Genomic DNA, 16,419 nt, shown 5'->3' with positions numbered 1-16,419 from the left:
TGAGATCACCCTGGATTCCCAGGGGGACCTAAGTCCATGACAAAGGTCCACACAAAGGATTAAAGGGAACAGATGGACAGAGAGGCAGAGGCTGATGTGATATAGCAGCTAGCCAAAGAAGGCAAGAGTGGGAGGAAGAAGAGGGGCAATAAGGGAGCTCCCCAAATCTTCAAGGGCCACACTGATTCCTGACTCCAGCCTCAAAGCCGAGTGGCTCTGCAGTCTCAGCCCTGATGGAGGCACTGTGCATCAGTTGCAGAGGTGTGGTAGCAGGGTAGGTTGGACTGGGTAGCACACGCTGCCGGAGCAACACTGGTGCATTGTGTTTGCTGGGTATGGTAGTTTGAATGGATGTCCCCAATGTATTCAGGATTTTATTAAAACTTGTAATTTAGATCTCTGGCCACCTGGCTAGAGGAGGTGTTGCTGGGCTGATCCTAGGGCCCAGCCCTAAGGTGTGGTGTGGATTTGGAATTCCAGTCTAAAGCTATGTAAAGTGCCCGAGCTCAGTATGGACCTCCTGAAGTGTGCTTGCTAGTTTTTGGTAATGGCTTTTCTCTTGGTTGGACCTGTAAAAGAGGCTCAGCTTCTTCTGCCATTATGGAACTTCCCCTCTAACTGTAAGCTTCAATAAATCCCTTCTTCCTCCCATAAACTATACCTGATCTGGAGGTTCATCCCAGCAACGTGAGGCTGAGTACTACAGAGGGATTCCAGTCAAATGACAATGACTGTGCACATGTGTTGTGAGAGACTGCCAGGTTGACTTTGGAACTCACCCCCACAATGGGTACCCACTCAACACTGTTCCCTAAAGGAATACTGGTGCTCCTGATCTGTGGACTTCCAGGGAAAGAGAATAAGGTGCATCCCACTTAAAGCAGGGAGTCCCAACTGAAGAGGTCCCACCACATCCCCTTCCCCTCAAGGGGGCAGGGGGCCATGTCTGGAAATACTGTGGTCCTACTTAAAGGACACTGCTGGCTTGGAGAACACAGGATGGCCCAGCACAGAGTGACCTAGTCTGAAAAGACAGTTGCTGAGGTGAGACACTGTGTTTGAAAGACAGAAGGAGGCTGGAGGCGTAGCCCAGGGTACGGTACAGGTTTAGCATATGGGAGGCCCTGGAGAAAGAGGGAGAGGGTAAGGAGAGAAAGTGGGAGATAGGGAAGGCTAGTTGAATCTACACTTAGAATGTAGTCATGTGTATGAATCACTAGGTTTTATCTTGTAAATTTAACTTAATTGAACTTTATTAAAGATCTCTTTAAAAGCCGGGCATGGTGGCACACGCCTTTAATCCCAGCACTCCCAGCACTTGGGAGGCAGAGGTAGGAGGATCACCATGAGTTCAAGGTCACCCCGAGACTATATAGTGAGTTCCAGGTCAGCCTGGGCTAGAGTGAGATCCTACCTCGAAACCCCCCCCCCAAAAAAAAAAAAAAGAACTCTTTAAGATGGGCTAAAACTCAAGCAGAAGACACATTTTCATCTCTAATGGTTTTTAGTAAACCTCAGGCAAGAGTCAGAGACAAAGTTTTAAAAAGTTTTTGTTTTTGAAGTAAATGCTGTAACAATAAAGTAGTTGGGGAAAAGAGTAGAGGCAAACAAGGGGAGTCACAGTCTAGCTCTTACACACACATGCTGAAGGCTTGGGCGCCAGCCATGGTGCTATGTATGGTGGGTGAGGCCTTGTGGAAGGAGATGATGACCTCGAGGCAGCCCTGCGAGGGTACTGCCTGTCTTCTCATTTTGTCCCTGATGATGCTACGTGAGCAGCTTCATCTGCCACCCCCTCCCACCATGACAGGTTGGGCACAGAACCAAGAGACCATGGAGCTAGAAGGAACCTTTTCTTCTATGGAGTTGGCTGCCTCAAGTGTTTTGTCACAGCAATAAAAAAGACAACACAGGTGGAGAGACAAACCTGACAAAAATAGTTGGCACTTTTCAAATAATCAACAACAAAAAAATACTGCTCTTTCCAGTTCTCCATTTATTTAGAAAATGAAAGGAAATGTAGCAATAGCAAGAATCCCTCTCTTGAATTGAGTTAAGAACTTTGAAATTCAAGCAGAAAGAGTTAAGGTGTAAGGGTCCGAGAATCGCTGAAAAAAGAACCCAGACTCAAACAGTATGTAAAAGCAAAGAGCGCTTATTCTGCAGAATCAGCCAACATGTGGGGGTCCACCTTTCATACAAAATGGTGACCCGGAGAGGAGCACGCAGGCCCCTTTTAAGCACAACTAGGGGCATTTGGGGCAGGTGAGGTAATCTTTTAAAATGATTGGCTAGGCAAGCAGCAGTTACAGTTGTACATCTCTGATTGGTTGGGGCAGAAGGCATGGAGGGTTGCAAAAGGGACATGTGTCTAGAAACTGACTCAGTCCCCAGAGCCCACAACCTTGGACATGTCCTTTGTGGTTTTTCCCAGAAGTCTTGCCTGCCTCTCCGGGAAACTGAAACTTAGCTGTAAACTACAGCAAATTTGATCCTCAAAGGCTACACTTTACTCATGTATCTGTGTGCCACTCGACATGTCACATTTCCCATGGTGCTTAAACACTGCAAACCACACAGGACACAACAGACGGAGAAAGACCCTCTCCCTCCTCAGCTAAGGATCAGGAGCAAAACCCACCATTCCAGCTGGGTGTGGCACACCTTTAATGCCAGTACACAGGAGGCAAAGGTATGAGGATTGTTATGAGTTCAAAGATAGCCTGAGATTACATAGTAAATTCGAGGTCAGCCTAGGTTGGAGTGAGACCCTACCTCGAAAAACTACGGGGGGGGGGGACACAAAACAAAATCACCATTCTAATTCATGACCTTGTGATTGCTTGGTTGGCTCTCTCTCTCTCTAAATGTGTGTGTGTCTCCTCCCACAAAGACCATCAATCAGAGAAGGTAGGCTGTGGCAGGCCTTGGATACACAGTGACACTTTGCTGGAGGGAGGAATGATAAGGTTCTGCTGAGGTTTTCTTGTGGTTGTTGTCTTAATTTTTTTTTTTTAATTTATTTGCTTTAGAAAGAGAGAGAGAATGTGTACACCAGTGTTGGGCCTCTTGCTGCAAACAAACTTCATACACATGTGCCATTTTGTGTGCCTGGCTTTACGTGGGTACTGGGAAATGAATCTGGGCTGGCAGGCAAGCACCTTTAACCACTGAGTCATCTCCATAGCCCAGTGGTTGTTGTTTTATGGGACAGGCTCTCATAATTTAGCCCTAGGCTGCCTTGAACTCACAATACTGCCTCAGCCTCGTAGTGCAGGGAGTACAAATGCATGTCAACACACCAGGCCTGATGAATATTTTTAGCATAGCTCATAAAGAGACTTAAGCATCTGAAAATGAAACATACTGCATGAGCTGAGTTCTAGCCTGGGCAGTTTCTATACAAAGTCTGTGCTTGCAGACACCATGCATGTGGCCTCAGGTAGCTGTCAACCCTCACCAGTCCCAGTGGGTCCTACCTGCACCAGAAAGGGATGCAGCCCATGGCACTGACCACCTGGCGTGTACAACTGGGCAAACACCACTGCATGAGTTGCTGTCTTGCCCATGTTGCCAACCCAACATTTGGCAGCTTCAAAATCCGGGGAATGTATGATGAATTCCTGTGGAGGGGAAAATGGCAGCACTATGTCAGACCCACACAGAATGGCTTTCCCTCATGAACAGATTCTGCCTCCTACAGTCAAAGTCTTTGAGAAGCAGTCAAGATGGACTACATACTTGGTTTTCTATAAGGGCCAAGCTGACCTTATTTTTGAAACAGCATATTCCAAGGTCATATGAGAAAATGACACTCAGTCTTTACACAGTTAAATGCTTACTGACATACACCCCCAGGTGGTATTTGTCATCACACTTCATCCTAGAGAGGCCAGCCCTGGTGTTCTGTAAGTTCAGTTGGCCTATTTTACTTCCTGCCACATCCATTCCCACCATTCTAAGGAATGATGCCTTTCCCTTCTGCTGCTTCTCACTCTACCACCTCAAGCAAGGAGGGCTGGCCCCTAAACGCTCAGTAGGCATTCCACAGGAACACCAGGCTGAGTGGAGCCAGCACGAATTGGTGAGTGAGCTGTGGCAATCCCTTTGAGGGGCACAGTGGGACATGGAAGCAAGAGGCAGCAGGCCATAAGAGGAAAAGGGGTTGGGAGCCAGGGCTGCTGTGTCCACCCCAGGGTGTCATATCCACTGGGAACATGTTAGGCAGAAGTGGACTCTCAAAGCAGACCTTCTTTTTTTTTTTTTTAAATTGTTTTTTTTTATTATTATTATTTATTTGAGAGCAACAGACACAGAGAGAAAGACAGGTAGAGGGAGAGAGAGAATGGGCGCGCCAGGGCTTCCAGCCTCTGCAAACAAACTCCAGACGCGTGCGCCCCCTTGTGCATCTGGCTAACGTGGGACCTGAGGAACTGAGCCTCGAACCGGGGTCCTTAGGCTTCACAGGCAAACGCTTAACCGCTAAGCCATCTCTCCAGCCCAAAGCAGACCTTCTTGACGGAGCTTCAAAGACTGGAGCCAGATGAGCATCTGAGTGCACTGCTATGTTTGGCAAACACTGGCAGGATGTCAGGGCAAGTTCTGGTTCTGCTACTGTCCTCCTTGGGGAAGGAGTCTATCAACAGGGAACGCCTTCCCCTAATCTACAGTGCCTGACACACAGCAGGGTGCGGACTGAGGATCCTGGAAGTACTCTACTCAGTAAGTTTCACTAAAGAGGGACAGAACTCTGCCAGTCCTGCCTGTTCCTTCTCCAAGGGACCATCAAACCATTGGCTCCTGGGACTGGGCTGGGTCACCTCTTTTGGTGGTGGCAGCCTGTCCTCTGCATGTGTGGGTGCACAGACTCTCAGGCCAGGCCAGTCAAATTTCTGAATGCCTCATATTGTCTTGCTCGAGTCTACACCTATTGTTTGCATAGCTGCCCTGGTACACTGTTATCTTCTATGGCCCCCAACACCCACTGCTCTCCACTGCTGTCCTTTAGCAGCTATCTTCGCTGAGAGCTGAAACAGGCCCACCAGAGCCCTGCCCAGTGTGGCAGCAATGTCTAGCATCCAGTAGCAGCTCACTAGATGTCTGCCGCCAAGATGAATGCATACTGTGGCCCAGCAGAGAGCAGTGGTTACCACATTGGAGGACCAGAGGCCAGGAGGAGGCCAATGGAAGCAGGGACTGCCCCACAGCCCCAGGTGTGGCCTTGGACCTGCAGCCACAGGTTACAAGAGGCTATCTCATCAAGCTATGCAGGAGCTGCAGGCATCAGAATGCAGCAAGAGAAGAAGGACTGAAAAGCCAAAGACCCACATTTGGGTGATAGTTGAGATTTGAGAAGCAAGCAAGAAGCCACAAGGACACGTTACACAGACAGCTCTCCCTCATACCTATATAGTGGCCCTTTGGCCTGGAGCCATGTCCCCATGGCAGCCCTCACTGAGATGTGTTGGTCTCCTCCTTACTTGTCCCCACACAAGCAAGGCTGTGCATGGTACTGTCCTCTGTTGTTTTCTTATCATGCAGCAGCTGGGCCAGAGAGCACATCTGGCCATATGAATGAATAAAGAATGAACAAACAATGGACATGAACAAACACCACCAACTTCACCTCCTATATGCAGAACCCTTCTTAGACACCCTTCCATAGGGTGTGGGAAGGGAGAGGTTCCCAATGCCCCAACCTCCTCAGCAGATAGGGAAGGAGGCAGGGGGGTGTGGGCCTCAGTGAGATGGGAGGAAAGTGAGTAGAGGGGAAGGTGCCACGACACACATAGCACTGGCTACCTCAAGACATTTAGTGCCAATCTCCCTCCTAGTCTGTATACCACAGGCTCCTAGAGGGCCAGTGCTCAGTGATGCCCTGAGCGGTAACCAGCAATGAAGATGTCACAAGGAGGAAAAAGAATGACAAGAAATAGAAGATCCAGGCCTTGGTGGGCATGTTGCTTGGCTGCTGAAAGGCCTGCAGGCAGATAGGTAGGTAAGGCAGGTGCTGAGACTGGGCCAGACAGAATGATCTCCTGGACACTCACAAAGCATGAGCCACCTGAAACAATATGCATCCCATATCATGACTGCCTAGCAACAATTCTGCAGGCTAAAGAGATTGCTCAGTGGTTAAGGTGCTTGCTGCAAAGCCTAATGATGGGTTTGATGCACAAGGTGGCACATGCATCTGTAGCTCATTTGCAGCAGCTAAAGGCCCTGGCACTCCCATTCTCTCTCTGCCTCTCTCTCACTGTTTCTCCCTGCTTGTAAATAAATAAATATATTTCAAAGGAATTAATATTTTAAAAAAATACTGGAGGGCTGGAGGGATGGCTTAGTGGTTAAGCGCTTGCCTGTGAAGCCTAAGGACCCCGGTTCGAAGCTCGGTTCCCCAGGTCCCACGTTAGCCAGATGCACAAGGGGGCGCACGCGTCTGGAGTTCGTTTGCAGAGGCTGGAAGCCCTGGCGCGCCCATTCTCTCTCTCTCCCTCTATCTGTCTTTCTCTCTGTGTCTGTTGCTCTCAAATAAATAAATAAAAATTAAAAAAAAAAAATGCTGGAAGCCAAGCATGGTGGCACACACCTTTAATCCCAGCACTCAGGAGGCTGAGGTAAGAGGATCACCGTAACTTTAAGGTCATCCTGAGACTACAGAGTGAATTCCAGGTCATCCTGGGCTAGAGCAAGACCCTTTCACAAAAAACAAAACAAAAAAGACCTGGCTTCCCCCTGCACTGCAGGTACACACTCCACACCCAGGTGGTCTCCACCACATAGAAATGGAAAGCACAAGTCCAGCTTTTCAGCACCAGATATGCTCTCAGTGGCCTCTGATGAGCACTGGTTTGAGATCAGCATTTATGGCTAATTATTGTTCATTCACAACAGTGCATCCACTCCACTGCAGGAAGACAGCTCCTACCTCAGTGGCGGGGTCATAGTGAGCAGTAGTTCGCATGGCCTTGGTGTTACTCCCATGACTCAGTTCGGTAAGAGCAAAACAGCCAAACATCTGTAAGTTGAAGTCCAAAACAACGCTGAATGAGACATCTTGGTGGGTGTTCCTGCAGAGGTCCCACTACTGCTAAACCACAGGCCCACACATCTCCACTTGCCTACTTAACTAACTGCTGACTTAACTAAGTCACTATGGCATCCTGGATGCCGCCCGCCCCAGCAGCCTAAGCTGTGCACCATCAAAGACTTCTACAATCAAAGGAGGCCACAGAGGGGTTCAGCTCAGACAGGAAAACTAAGTTCACATAGGCCAGGAACCCAACTGGTAACAACTGGTAGGAAGAGTACCAGCTTAAATAAGCAAGGCCTGCCCTTCCCCAAGGTTGCTCTTGTGCCCTGCCCTCACCATAGCTCACTAAGAATGAAGATGACACTGGGCTCACAGCTCATCATGAACCTGACCTTACCTCCATATTATAGATCTTCTCAATGTATTTGAGATGTCGCTCAGAACCAGAGCTGAAAACTGATGATGCAAAAACCTGAAATTTAACAGCAGCATGTAAGTGGGTAGACCCTGCTGCTTGGAGCTCATGGCTGCCCACACATCTCACATTTGCCCCACCTGCTCTCTCATGTGCCTTTTCTTACCAGACAGTAATTTTTTTTTTCAAGGTAGGGTCTCATTCTAGCTCAGGCTGACCTGGAATTCACTATATAGTCTCAGGGTGGCCTTGAATTCATGCAATCCTTCTACCTCTGCCTCCCAAATGCTGGGATTAAAGGCGTGTGCCACCATGCCCAGCTTAGAGATGGTAAACTTTGTAACACTGTTTTATCCAAATTTCGTGAGTGTAAATTTACAGACAGCTGAAATATCTAGCCTTGTTCTATATCTTGTGTGCTGCATGCAGTTTAGCAAACAAGAGGCTGCAGTTTCCACATCTCTGTGTAGACATGAGACTCCTTTCCCTCTGCACCATACTCACCAATAGGTGGAGGAGACATTTTGTGGAAAGGGACCAGTCATACATGCCCAAGCAGTGAATCAATGCTAGGACCCTCAGGGGATTCTGCCACATGTCCTTTATGCTGAAGAAGCCATGCTCAAAGATTCGCTTGCACCGAAGGAAGGTTAGCTCCCGGTATTTTTCCAGTGATAGGTCTGCTTCAGATGATGAATGGGCAAAGAGCGGGTCTCTCTCCAAAGCTGAGTATATGGTTTTCTACAAGTGCAGGAGACAGCCAGAGGCAAAAAGTGGCATTTCTCATGTTCCTACATATATGGTTCCTCTCAGGTCCATAGCTTCCTGGGACCCAGACTGGCCCAAAAGCACTCAAAGGAAAAACATAGGCCCCAGTGGAGAAGAGGGCTAGAGGCTTTGGAAGCTCGGGCAACCTGTGTCCACTTGGCCCTCCCTGGTATCCTGGACCCACCTGGGGTGAGAGGCGACAAGTTCATGCTTGCCCAAGGCCCACCCATCCTACAGAGCACATGAGACCCAGGGAGGGCCTGGGCTTTAGCACTATAAAGCCATCTGTGCCAGTGAACAAAGGTGTTCCTGGGCTCAGTGTGCACTACTGTGACAGGTTGTGGCGCAGTCTCACCTTGAAGCGGAGTATATCCTCGCCTTCCAAGAACAATTGCAGCTCCTTATAGCTGAAGGAGGCTCTTGCTCGGCAGGCACTGAGGGGCCCCTGGGGGAAATCAGGCCACAGAGCATCACTGCTTCCTTCCAGTGGGGGCGCCATCATCGGAGGCGGACCTGCACAGAGTAGTCAGCCTCAGGTGATTTTCTGCATGGTGCCCAGTGAACAACCACACCATAGGACACTGGAGTAAGAGAAAAGCCACAAGCTCCAAAGTGACAGCAGCAGAGTAGGCTGGGGGTGTAGGGAGGCAGCATGGTGAGCACTGGTTTCCAAAAGGGAGGGGAGGGTGAGGCTAGCTCTCCTGTTCTGGTTATACTCGAACAGGGCACTGAGAACACAGGGCAGAGCAGAGCCATCAGGGGCCAGAGCAGGGAAAAAGACCAAAGTAACCTGTCTGTGACAAACCCAGATGGCTGGGGATAGTACAGAGTATACTAGGGGCCACTGCCTTGCTGAGGATACTGTGGTCTGTGGGAGACCAGGGAGTCCAGGCCCTCAAGGTTCACCAGACCCAGGGTGCAGGGAGCTGCCTCTCTAGAATCAGGCCACAGCTGGTTGGTCCAGTCTGGTCATATGTAATACACGTGCCTGCCCACTAGAACACAGGCCCTTGGCCAGAGAACTTTGATCACAGCTTTTATCCTGGACTATACTCAACTTGCAGACATTCATCCCACTCACAGGTGTTGTTTACCGAAAAACTGCTCCGGAATTTTCTGGCTAGGCTGACATGTTCCAGAGCTGAGTCATTGGGGGAGGGCTTGCAAATCCTGTCCTATAGCAACCTAAGCGTGGAGTCCAGGTAGGAGGCCCAGGGACCTTTTGAATCCTGTGGTGACTGTTAGGTGGTCTAGGGTTGGACTCTGCACATGATGGTCATAGTTAGTGATGCTTCCCTACATGCCAGAGAAAAGTGGGGAGATGGCACATCTGAGTACCTGCCCTCTTGCAACTAGGTCCTATGTGATCCTCCTACAACTGTGAGCTAAGCAGGCTGTCTCCACTGAAGCAGTAGCCACTGAGGCTTAGACAGGCTGCTGTCTTTCCCAATATCCTGAGCTGGGGATGAGGACGCAGCAGTCCTGATCCCAAAGCAGCTCTGGGACATCACCTGGGACCCAAGAAAAGCAGTGCAAACTAACGTGAAGTGAGGCCCCGAGGGTGCAGTGTGGGTGATGATAATGTGAAATGTCCCCAAATCTCATGTTTCTGATTAGGCCTCATGTTTAATCCCCAACCGGTGGAGCCTTACTAGAGGTGTGTGCCTGGGTAGGAGGCACAGAGCTTTATAATCCAGTCCCACCTGCCAATGCTAGCTAGTGTGTCCAACCGGCTATCTATTCTTCCCACACGATGAAACCTCCCCTTGAGACTGTGAGCTGAAATAAACCATTTCCTTCCATAAGCTGCTTCTGGTTAGATGGTTTGTTTGTTTGTTTGTTTTTGTTTCATGCTAGCCCAGGCTGACCTGGAACTCACTTTCCTGGCTGGCTTAGAATTCACAGTGATCCTCCTACCTCAGACTCCTGAGGGCTGGGATTAAAGGCGTCCATCACCATGCCCAGCTGGTTGGGTGTTTTGTCCTAGAAGGTAATTGCTACAGAAGGGGAAAAAAAAGAATAAAAGCTGCTTCCTGAAAAGACTGTCAATCTCTACCACCTCATCACCTCATCGAAGGAGCAGGAGAACACTCGGACTCCAGAGGGGATGTCCTGACTGATACAGACTGGAAACATTATATAGGGCCATATCATGAGCCACAGGCACAACAACTAAAGGAACTGGATGTGATGGTCAAATTCCTAGAAAACACAATTAGCCAAAATTGATTTACAAGCAGTAGAAAATCCAAGTAGACCTATAGTGACTGCAATAAAAACACTCAAGGGCTGGAGAGATGGCTTAGTGGTTAAGCGCTTGCCTGTGAAGCCTAAGGACCCCGGTTCGAGGCTCGACTCCCCAGGACCCACATTAGCCAGATGCACAAGGGGGCACATGCGTCTGGAGTTCGTTTGCAGTGGCTGGAGGCCCTGGCGTGCCCATTCTCTCTCCCTCTCCTTATCTGCCTCTTTCTGTCCCTCTCTGTCTCTCTCAAATAAATAAACAAAAATTACCAAAAAAATTACAAAAAAAAATTAAAAAAAAAAACACTCAAAAAAGAAATTGAGGAGGACTTAAGAAAATGGAAAGACCTCACATGTTCCTGGATAGGCAGAATAAACATTGTGAAGATAGCAATCTTACCAAAGGCAATATACAGATTTAATGCAATTCCAATTAAAATCCCAACATTGTTCTTCACAGAGATAAAAAAAAAATGATCTCAAATTTCATATGGAAAGGCAGAAGGCCTCGCATATCCAAGCAGATCCTCAGCAAAAGAAATACCTCTGGAGGCATCACCATGCCTGATCTAAAGCTATATTACAAAGCTATAGTAATAAAAACAGCATGGTACTGGCATAAAAATAGGAGTATAGACCAATGGAATAGAACTGAGGACTCGGACTTTGGGTCAAGCAACTACAGCTCCTTGATATCTGACAAAGGCCCTAACAATACAGGCTGGAAAAAAGACAGCATCCTCAACAAATAGTGGGCATGGTGGCACAGTCCTTTAATCATTGGGGAAGCAGAAGTAGAGGTAAGAGGATCACTGTGAGTTCAAGGTCATAGTGAATTCCAGGTCAGCATGTGCTAGAGCAAGACCCTACTTTAGAAAAAGGAAAAAAGAAAAAAAAAAGTTATCCCATACCAGGTATGGTGACATACACCTATAATCCACTTGGGAGGTAGAACGAAGAGGATCAAAAATTCAAGGTCAGGGCTGGAGAGACAGTTTAGCAGTTTAGTGCCTGCCTGTGAAGCCTAAGGACCCCGGTTTGAGGCTCAATTCTCCAGGACCCACATTAGCCTGATGCACAAGGGGGCGCACGCGTCTGGAGTTCGTCTGCAGTGGCTGGAAGCCCTGGCGTGCCCATTCTCTCTCTCTATCTGCCTCCTTCTCCCTCTCTCTCTCTCAAATAAATAAATAAAAATGAACAAAAATATTTAAAAAAAAATTAAAGGTCAGCCTTGACTACCTACCTTGAGGATAGTCTGGGCTACGTGAGGCCTTGTCTCAAAGAACAAACAGAAGTGACCCATACACATGCAGTCAGGTGTACCATAATTCAACAATAAAGAACAGTCTTGCAGCAACTGCTCTTGAGACAACTAGACATCTACAAGTAAAAGGATGAAGCTGGCCAAGCATGGTGTGCACACCCTAAGACTACATAGTAAATTCCAGAACAGCATGGGCTAGAGCAAGACCCCGCCTCAAAGAACCAAAAGATACATTAATTAATTAAAAAGGATGAAGCTAGGCCAGGTGTGATGGTGCACGCCTTTAATCCTAGCACTTGGGAAACAGAGGTAGGAAGATCGCTGAGAGTTTGAGGCCACCCTGAGACAACATAGTGAATTCCAGGTCAGCCTGAGCTAGAGTGAAACCCCACCTTGAAAAACTAAAAAAAAAAAAAAAAAAAAAAAAAGAAAAAGAAAAAATGAAGCTGAAGTTCACACACATTCACAAACTCACTCAGAGTGGCCCATAGACCTACATATAGGAATCAGAACTATAAAACTATTAGAAAATGCAGATTAACTTCTGATCTTGGATTTGCAAAGACTTCTTAGACAAAACACCAAAAGCACAGGCAAGAGAGGGGGGAGGAAAGAAATGGGATTTCATTAGAAATAAAAACATTTGGTAGGAGGATCTTCATGAATTCAAGGCCACCTTGAGACCACAGAGTGAATTCCAGATCAGCTTCAGCTAGAGCAAGACCCTACCTTGAAAAATACCAAAAAAATGAAATAAAACTATTTGCTGGGACTGGAGATATGGCTTAGCAGTTAAGGTGCTTGCCTCCAGGTTTGACTTGCCAGTACCCATGTACCCATGTAAACCAGATGCACAAAGTGGCACATGTATCTGGAGTTCGTTTACAGTGGCTAGAGGACCTAGCAAGCCTATACATTCACTCATTCATATCCCCCCCCATATCTCTTTCTGTCTGTCTGTCTCTCTTTCTCTCTCTCTCTCTTTCTCCTTGCAAATAAAATAAATTTTGCTGTAAAGGAGCAAACAGATTTGCTCTGGATCCCAGGATCCTAACAAGCCCCAATGGTCGCCTGCCACCTAAGGTCACTGACACTAGTGATAGAGACTAAGAGCAAGGCAGTCCCCTTTTGTGGGTAGATAGAAAGAGAACACAGTTGCTGACCTGCCTTACTACATTAAAGTGGGAATTATATAACATGCAGTCCCTGAAGACAAGGGCATTTGGAATCTGTTATATCCATCCTCAGATTGTCCTACAACAATCTAGCTCCATCTATCTGGGTCCCCTTTGCTATCCAAGGTCTAAAAGTCAACAAGAGTGAAGACCCTAGAAACCCCCTGTATATCCCATTCAGCCTGAAGAAACCAAATTGAGTTTCCATCCAACTTCTAATTTTAGTGTCTTAATTCTTGAGAGGGAAATGCTGTAGGCAGCAGACATTAGGCATGAAGTCACTGAAGAGAGGACCCTACCTCCTGTTTCCCTAATAACATTAGAAAGGGAAGACACTTCCTCCTATCGGAGGAATAAAGTCTCTGGTACCTGGAGCTGTCAATCACTCACCTGGTCAAACAGCCATCCCTCACCTACAGACATGCTGAAGAAGTGGGAGGAATAGTTATCCTCTTAAGGAGACACACACTATACCCCCCAAAAGTCCCTCTCTTGGAGCAGTTGCTCACAGACTTTCACTTCAAAGCCTGTCCACTTTTCTTAGTTCTAACTCAAAAAGGGTAACTTTTCCATTTACTCAATTTTTCCCCCCTTTGGTCACTGGAGTTAATTCCTTGTCCTGACACTTGAGGGCTTTTTCACCTTGACATTCCCAGCTCCAAGTCCCTGATCCAGCAAATCCCTCTTTCTTTTTGGGAATCCTCCCACTTAACAAAGTCTATTTTGTCCTCCTTGCCCCCATTCCTTAATTTTTCTTTGGTGTGCAACATGAATTCATGAGGCTCAGCCACTACAGTGGAACCTATCTGGGTTGAAAACAGCCTCATTACTCTCAAAGTCTGCCACACTACCGTACTGTGGCACAGCTGTTACAAACAAGAATTGCAGACAGACTGAGTAGGCACCAATCCCAACATTATGGTTTACTAGGTGGGAGACCTTACCAAGTGGCTTCAATACCTGTAAGCTGTCTGCCACCTAGGCTCCTGGGGCACACTTCAGGCACTTGGAATGGTTCCTGGTGTAAACAGTGGTTTCAATATCATTACCCTGCCACCAGCTTCCTCCAATCTTTCTCTGTTTAAAAAGAAAAATAGACAGTTTGGTCTTAGGTACTACATGCAGAACCCCAACAGACCAGACCTACCCAAAATGGAGTCACTTGTGGTAAATGGTGCTCTATCAGACTGAAACCTTTAGGAAACTGGTAGGTTTAACCTGGAAACAGTCCCCTCTGCTACAGTACTTCCTGCAAAGTAAACGAGAATGACCTTTCACTTTCGACTTTTTCTGTCGCTTGTCCTTGTTCTCACCTTGAAAACCCCTTCTTGCAGGAGTTGGTAGCCTCCTCTACACCCAGGCTGAGGCAGGAGGCCTGTGAGTCCAAGGCCATCCTGGGAAACTTTAGGAGACACTCGGAAAGAATTGAGAGAGCTGGGGGAATAGTTCACGTAGGACTTCTAGGATTCCCGAGCTGTTGAGATGAGGAAGCATGAGGGAAGGGGAAGTGGGAACGCTGCCCTGTCCAGCAGAGCGCGGTCCTGGTTTTCAGAACAAGGGGCAGCCGGGTGTGAAGCACAAGCCAATTAAACCCACGGCTAAATGTGCCGCTTCTGTTCGGTGACATCGCGCGGCCGCGGGGCAAAAGATTTTTTTAAAGCGCGTCTGCTCATTCCCTATTCGCGCAGAGCTGCGGGTGACCTCGGGGCGCAGCAGCCCCGTCCCGCAGGGACCCCGCCCGTCCGTCCGCGGCCTCCGCACACGCTCACCGGCACGGCGCGGCCGCCCGCCGCAGCCTCCAGCCTCCGCCCGGGGCCGCGTCCCCGCAGCGTCCCGCGCCGGGAGCCGGGCTTGCTCAGGAGCCGGCTACGCAGACTTGGAACCGGTTTGAAGCACCCGGTCCCAGGGCGAGACCCGCGCCCTCCCAGTCTGCCCCCGGCCTCGGCGCGGCTCGGTGACGTCATCGCGCCGCGCCGCGCCGCGCCGCTGCCCGGGCCGGCTCGCCCACAGGAGCGCCCGGCGCCCTCCCCGCGCTGCCGCCCGCCCGCCTCTGCTCGCGCGAGTTCCCACCCTGGGCTGAAGAGTCTTGCGGCGGGCCCCCTCGGCACGCGGCTATTCTAGATGCGCTTTCCCCACAATTGCCTTCTCCGGAAAGGACTGTTGCGAGGTGGTGTTATTTGGCAGCCTTTGTGGTAGTGTTGTGATCAGGCAAATATGCATGAGAATGAGCCCCAGGTCTCCCCACTAAACCCCCCCCCCCCCAGGTAGGGTCTCACATTAGCTCGGGCTGACCTGGAATTCACTCTGTAATCTCAGGGTGGCCTCGAACTCGCGACAATCCTCCTACCACTGCCACCCAAAAACTGGGATTAAGGGCGTGCATTACCACGCCCGGCTCCCCACTACTTTTTGTTGGTGATTGGTTGCCCTAAATAACTGCACTTCCTTCAGGTCCGCGAGAGAGATCGGTAGGCAGGCTAAGGAGGACGGCCTCAGAGGCACGGGTGAGGTGAGGCAGCCGAGATAACTGACGTGGCAGTGGAGCTCTGAAAGTTTCCTGTGACTGTGAGTTCTATAAAGGATAGGGATGGCTAGGGGTTCAGGGAAGTCCTTGGACCCCAAAACCTAGGTTTGTGTCTAAAAGTAAAATAAAACGGAGAAGGGTAATTGTTAAATTTATTGAGGGAAGTACAGAATCAGGGAAAGGAGAATGAATACACCCACGTGGCTTGAGAGCCCACGTGGTAGGACTGGAAAAACCTTGGGAAGAGGCTGGAGAGATGGCTTAGCGGTTAAGGCACTTGCATGTGAAGCCTAAGGACCCAGGTTCAATTCTCTAGGTGCCACGTAAACCAGATGCACAAGGTGGCGCATGCCACTGGAGTTCGTTTGGCTAGAGGCCCTGGCATGCCCATTCTCTCTCCTCCCTCTCTCTCTAATAAATAATAAAAATAATGTTTTTAAAAAAGCATGTGAAGGACAGAAAAGAGAGTTCTAAGAGCTGCTGACATGTGGGGGGAGCCAAGCTCAGCCCGGAGCCTGCCGAGCTGAAGGGAAACTCACCAGCAGCTGGAGGTTCCCAAGTGGTCAGGCAGCTCAGAGACCTTGTTATCTCCTCACAAACTTATTTATACCCTATGGTGGTGGACCCTGCCTTCTGGCTCAGGTGAGCTAAGGGACAGTTAATTGCTCTGGGGTAGGGGCTGTCTCAGGAAGAGCCCAGCCATAACACCAAGTTCTGGGGTCTAAATTTGACCAACCACAATGTTAGGACTAGCTTTAAGTCCAGGCTAGCCTTGAACTAGTTATGTCATTGAGATTGCCTTTGAACTCTTCAGCCTCCTGTCTCCATCTCCCAAGTGCTAAGATTACAGGCTGTGCCACCATGTCCGACTCTGCATTATTAAAACTAAAGTTTCCTCCCACACGCTGGTGACTTGTCTCCCTTCATCCCTTTTCCCCTCTAACCCTTCACCTGCTCCAGATTCATAGGAAAATGGTATGGGGGTAGAGTCACCAG

General features: G+C 48.8%; 1 protein-coding gene across 6 annotated transcripts in view; it reads right to left on the bottom strand.

Annotated features, from left to right (window-relative positions):
- The window catches only part of Acox3 (acyl-CoA oxidase 3, pristanoyl), a 36,792-nt gene extending 21,985 nt beyond the window's left edge, over positions 1-14,807 (bottom strand). The window contains exons 1-8 of one of the 6 annotated variants that reach the window (XM_045161443.1): positions 14,669-14,807; positions 14,213-14,373; positions 13,860-13,976; positions 8,572-8,729; positions 7,953-8,189; positions 7,431-7,505; positions 6,929-7,018; positions 3,480-3,623 (exon numbers count right to left, since the gene is read on the bottom strand). In XM_045161443.1, the coding sequence (XP_045017378.1) occupies positions 3,480-3,623; positions 6,929-7,018; positions 7,431-7,505; positions 7,953-8,189; positions 8,572-8,718 (693 nt within the window). In that variant the 5' untranslated portion in view covers positions 8,719-8,729; positions 13,860-13,976; positions 14,213-14,373; positions 14,669-14,807. Of the gene's footprint in view, positions 1-3,479; positions 3,624-6,928; positions 7,019-7,430; positions 7,506-7,952; positions 8,190-8,571; positions 8,730-13,843; positions 13,977-14,212; positions 14,374-14,668 lie in introns of all 6 variants that reach the window. The other 5 variants (XM_045161442.1, XM_045161444.1, XM_045161440.1 and 2 more) reach the window with 5 other exon arrangements.
- Positions 14,808-16,419: the final 1,612 nt, after the last annotated feature.

This window comes from Jaculus jaculus, chromosome 11 (assembly GCF_020740685.1).
Source record: "Jaculus jaculus isolate mJacJac1 chromosome 11, mJacJac1.mat.Y.cur, whole genome shotgun sequence".
NCBI lineage: Eukaryota > Metazoa > Chordata > Mammalia > Rodentia > Dipodidae > Jaculus > Jaculus jaculus.
Note: the sequence above shows the minus strand (reverse complement) of the source record. Positions and strands in the feature narration are given on the sequence as shown.